The 5,370-nt window shown below is 44.4% G+C and overlaps 1 protein-coding gene across 1 annotated transcript; it reads left to right on the forward strand.

The window, feature by feature from the left end:
- The first annotated feature begins 507 nt into the window (after positions 1–507).
- NINJ2 (ninjurin 2) lies at positions 508–5,102 on the forward strand. The gene is made up of 3 exons (XM_044277994.1): positions 508–706; positions 2,196–2,379; positions 4,604–5,102. The coding sequence occupies exons 1-2, from the start codon at positions 553–555 to the stop codon at positions 2,360–2,362; spliced, it is 321 nt and encodes a 106-aa protein (XP_044133929.1). The 5' UTR covers positions 508–552; the 3' UTR covers positions 2,363–2,379; positions 4,604–5,102.
- Positions 5,103–5,370: the final 268 nt, after the last annotated feature.

The raw sequence follows: 5,370 nt of genomic DNA on the forward strand, positions 1-5,370 counted from the left end.
GGAGTGGCTTAGGATCTGCAGTGTTTTTTAATGTGGTTTTACCATGTGGTCCTAAAAGTTCCATGTAAATACACCATAAAAGGCAGCATCCTGGGCAATAATGAATGAATCATCCTAATAAACTGTCAATTGCAAACCAGATCACATAGCGGAGAACCTCACACTGGACAAAGTTTTAGGCTCATCTGTAGTATAATATATAGTAAATTCCTTTCATCCAGCAATTGGGCTTGAGAGGTGTCACACTACTAGATATTCTGGGTTATCAGACAGTCGTAGGTTAGAGAAGAAAGCACAAAATCTCGGAAGAAGTTTCCACCTCAATTCTTTATTCAGTCTTCTGCTCTTACACCTGTTAAAAGTTTTGTGCTGGATTATGCGTCTTACTGGATAATTAGATGGCAGATTAGTGGAATTTTACTGCAGTGATTTGGTCTTAATTTTCCAGTTTCTGACTTTGTGACCCAGGTAGCTGGTAATCCTGTGGGGCGTGCATTGAGATCTGCAATCAACATTAATCAATATGCCACCAAAAAGACCCTTGCAGAGAGCATGCTAGATGTGGCACTGTTCATGGCCAATGCTACACAGTTAAAGGCAGTTCTGGAGCAAGGGCCGAGCTTCACCTATTACGTCACGCTGATCACTCTCATCAGCCTGTCTCTGGCTCTTCAGGTCGTTATTGGGATCCTGCTGATTATCATTGGTAAGACACTTCAAGGAGAAAGTTATCTCTGTGCAACAAATATTAAAGGGGTATTCCGGTTGTTAAAAGTTATCTCCTATCAACAGAATAGGGGACAACTATTAGATCTGTGGACGTCCTACCATTGGGACTCCTCTCAGCCTCTCAAAATAAATGGACTGGCAGGTCTAGCATACGCACTGCTGCTCCATTTATCTCTATGGGAGTTCTGTAGACAGCCAGGTACAGCACTCCCCTATTTTTCGGCATTCCCATAGAGATAAATGCAAGCCTGACCTACTGCTCCGTTCATTTTGGAGGGTATAGGGTCCCCATTCTTGTGATCAGTTGGTGTCCCAGCGGTAGAACTGCCACCAATCTAATGGTTATCCCCTATCCTGTGGATAAGGATAACTTTTAATAATCAATCTTTGATATTTGCTTGGCGAATGGTGATCATCATAAAGAATACTACTCCACAGCTTGAACTGGCTGATAACAGGGAGTTATCTATTGCTTTTACCAGCCCACCAACGACAGCGTATCCATGGCCTGGTAACAGGGATCAATAAATGGTTTTCACTAGTTTTATGCTACTTTCACACTTGCGGCAGTGTGATCCGGCAAGCAGTTCCGTCGTCAGAACTGCCTGCCAGATCCGCCGATTTGGATGTCACTGAAAGCATTTGTGAGACGCATCCAGATGCGGATCCGTGTCACAAATACATTGCAAGAACGGATCATGGGCATGCGCAGACCGGAAGGACGGATCCGACATTCTGGTATTTTGAATGCCGAATCCGGCACTAATATATTCCTATGGGGAAAAATGCCAGATCCGGCATTCAGGCAAGTCTTCAGTTTTTTTCGCCGGAGATAAAACCGCACCATGCTACGCCTGATTAGTCAAAATGACTGAACTGAAGACGTCCTGATGCATCCTGAACGGATTACTCTCCATTCAGAATGCATGGGGATATGTCTGATCAGTTCTTTTCCGGTATAGAGCCCCTGTGACGGAACTCTATGCCGGAAAAGAAAAACGCTAGTGTGAAAGTACCTTTACAGTCAGCCCCCACCCAGCTTAATATGGATAGTAACAGGGGACAACAGATTACATTGAATAGTAGTTTTTGGAGAAAAGACTGTGAAGATCAAGTAGCTGCAGAAATATTTTTGGCCACAAGATGGCGATAACTTCACAACAAATTATTTCCCCATCATTAAGGGCTCCTTGCACAGGGCTTTACATATAGACATACAGTACTTGTCAACCCTCCCGAAACCTCTTGGAGGCTCTTGGAAAAAGGGGACAACAGAAGAGCTGGCAAATCTCCTACTCAGCTCAGCTTTCTCCCAGAAAGTAGCCCTTGATGAGCTCTAACTGTATGTGGCTTTGGGATGCTGTGTCATTAGATGCACTCCCAGTCCCCAGGTTCTCATTGCAGGGGTTATAGTGGGAATGTGATCATCCTGGATATTTAACTCCTTATGTCCCTTCTATCTACAGCTCGCAGGAACTTGAATGATGTCTCCAAGCAGCCAGGTCTGGATGTGATGAACAATGTGGCCACAGCTCTTGTGTTTGTCACCGTCCTCATCAATATCTTCATTACAGCATTTGGGGTGCAAAAAACTGGTCTCTACCCATCACGGGGGCCTCGAGAGGTGCACTAAGTGGGCAAGACCTACAGGTAAAACCTGGGTACAAGAAACTATTACTGTAGTTGAGGTATAAAGCATAGTACAGTTAATTGTAAAATAATCACCAGGGAAAATGGATTGGTGTATCTAAGCCTATCATTTGTGATACTGTCTGCTGACATGATGCATCTCAGCGGCTCAGCCTATTGTGTAATACTGCCTGGAGAGCTGATGTATCTGAGACTATGATGCCTTATACTGTCTGATGAGTAGCTGTATCTAACCCTATCATATGTGTAACTATCTGCTGAGCTGGGTGTATCTAAGCCCATCACGTGTGATACCATCTGCTGATCTTGTTTTGTTTAAGCCTATCATGTGTGGAGCTGTTTGCTTGGTGTATCTAACCCTGTGGGTGGGAAACTGTCCTCTGTGCTAGCCAAGCCTATCATCTATGATACCGTCTGCTGATCTTGGGTATCTAAGTCTTATGTGTGTGACGCTGTCTGCTGTGATGCGTGTATCTAAGCCTATCATGTGTTATACTGTCTGCTGAGCTGGGTGTACCTAAGCCTCAAATGTGTGGTCCTGTCTGCTGAGCTAGGTGTATCTAATCTTATCATGTATGAAACTGAAAAACTGGGTGTGTCTAAGCCCATCATGTGTGATACTGTCAGCTGAACTGGGTGTACCTAAGTCTACTGTGTGTGATACTGCCACGTGACCAGGAGAGAGGGAGAGGCTAGGAGATATAGTAGTAAGAATGGTGGTTGTAGTTTTTACTCACTCGGAGCACACCTCTCACAGTAGTTGTCCAGATATGTGCCCCCTCACAGTAATGTCCAGATATTTGCCCCCTCACAGTAGTTATGGTCAGATATGTGCCCCCTTCACAGTAGTTATGCCCTGATATTTGCCCCCTCACAGTAGTTATGTCCAGATATGTGCCCCCTTCACAGTAGTTATGTCCTGATATTTGCCGTCTCACAGTAATATGCCCTGATATGTGCCACCTCACAGTAATATGCCCACGATTGTGCACCCTCACAGTAATTTGCCCAGGATTGTGCCCCTTTTCACCTCCTTCAGCAGCAGCAGGATACACATTGGCTGCTCTGGTCTGTGTAGGAGGAGGAGGAGCAGAGGCTGACTGCCGACCGCCCGCCCTGCACAGACTAGTGGTGTGGAGTGCTGGGGGAGGAATGATGGAGCAGGGAGGGACATCTGCCTGAGAGTGGGACATACCTCCCCCGTACTGGAACCGCAGAACAGCAACTGAAATACGGGACTGTCCTGCCGGATCCGGGACAGTTGGGAAGCTTTTCTTTCCTTTCCCACACTTAAGCATTCAGCAAACGGGGTTCAACACTTCTCTTTCACTATGCAACCACAGGGCAGCCCCCAATGTCAGACTGATTTCTACACCCTTTTCACAGGTTTCTGTACTGACAGTAAATGGTTTCACAATGTCCTCAGTGAGATATGGATCTTTAGCAACTTCCACAGTGTGTTTGTAAAGTATGTCCAGGTACAAGAAGACAAATATCCTGAACAAGTCACCTGTGAAGCCTGTAAGATTATCTCCACAGAAATTCTGCATGCACCTCCTCTATATACTGGCATGCTCAAATATATCTTTAGCTCTTTTCTCTATTTTAGGTTTTAAGCTTTCTTTAAAGTTGATTCACTACAAGGTCTGTGCCTTCACTCCTTCCACTTCACTGTCTAGACACACACTGCTCAGTCCTAACTCCTCCTCCCTATGTGGAGAATGGTAACAGCCCCACCTAGTGGTGACAGTTAAGACCTGTTAACTCCTAACTGCTTATTACACAGGAAAATGCATAATAACACATTACACCTTTAGCAGTGTACCACTGTTTTAGCAGTGGAACACTGCAATGCTGTCTGCTGTGCGATTGTATCTAGGCCTGTCCCATGTGATACTGTCTGCTGATTGGGTGTATCTACACTTGTCATGTGTGATCCTGTCTGCTGAGTGGGTGTGTCTACACTTGTCATGTGTGATCCTGTCTGCTGAGTGGGTGTGTCTACACTTGTCATGTGTGATACTGTCTGCTGAGTGGGTGTTTCTAAGCCTATCCCATGTGATATTGTCTGCTGATCAATTGTATGTATCTACGCTTGGCATGTGTGATACTGTCTACTGTGCTGGGTGTATCTAAGCCTCTCATATGTGATAACGTCTAAGCACAGGTCTATATAGACAGAAATGAGGTGCATCACGCTCTTCTGTTCCTTCTTGTGTTACAGACTTGCCAGCGGTGAAGACTTTTGCACCTTCCTCAGCTGTGCTCTTCTTACATCCTTGGACTAAATGTTCTGTGTTTCTGAATATTAATTATTATTAGTAACAGTTGTTAGGTTTCATGATCTTGCTTCTCATTCTTTGCTCATTTATTAAAATCTACCTGTAATTTTAATAAACTTCTCACACGTCATAGTGATAGTGAAGTTTTAATCAGTGGGGGCCAGGGTGCTGAGACTCCCTCTGGTCGCTAAAATGAGGGTCAGAAGCGCTCAGTTGAGTTCCTATTCGGTTCTGCGGCCTTTTCTTTGAGAGCGGAATGTGCAGTGTAGGGATCCACAGAAAGTCCATGGATTTTCTGATAATCCATACACTGCTTGTTCAGAGAACAGAAACACAGAAGCAGAGCGCTAAACTGAGTACTTCTTTCCCCTGGACCCAGCCTCCACTGATTAAAACTTTTGACATGTCAGAATTAGAGATGAGCAAATTTCATTAAATTCGTATTGGGTCAGATTCTTATGAATCGGTTGAAAGTGCTCATATTGCCCTGCAAAGTCATGTATAACACTCTGGGGTCTCCTAGGACTGTATCAAACCCCTTTTAAGCTCTTTAATGGCAAGAGGGCATTAGTAATGTCAAAGTGACAAATGGCTATGGGTAAATTTATGGTTGCTGGTAGTAACAAACAGCCTGTTTAATAACACACTGCACCAACAGATTTTGTATGCTTTAAAAAAAAAAAGTCCAAAAATGTATCCCTTTGGTGTT

This window comes from Bufo gargarizans, chromosome 2, assembly GCF_014858855.1.
Source record: "Bufo gargarizans isolate SCDJY-AF-19 chromosome 2, ASM1485885v1, whole genome shotgun sequence".
NCBI lineage: Eukaryota > Metazoa > Chordata > Amphibia > Anura > Bufonidae > Bufo > Bufo gargarizans.

What these genes read in the sequence shown, in the direction of transcription:
- NINJ2 (XM_044277994.1), top strand. Translation starts at nt 553, where the DNA reads ATGCTAGATGTGGCACTGTTCATGGCCAATGCTACACAGTTAAAGGCA. An exon ending in GATCCTGCTGATTATCATTG is followed by an intron (nt 707 to 2,195) that starts GTAAGACACTTC and finishes TTCTATCTACAG; the next exon opens with CTCGCAGGAACTTGAATGAT.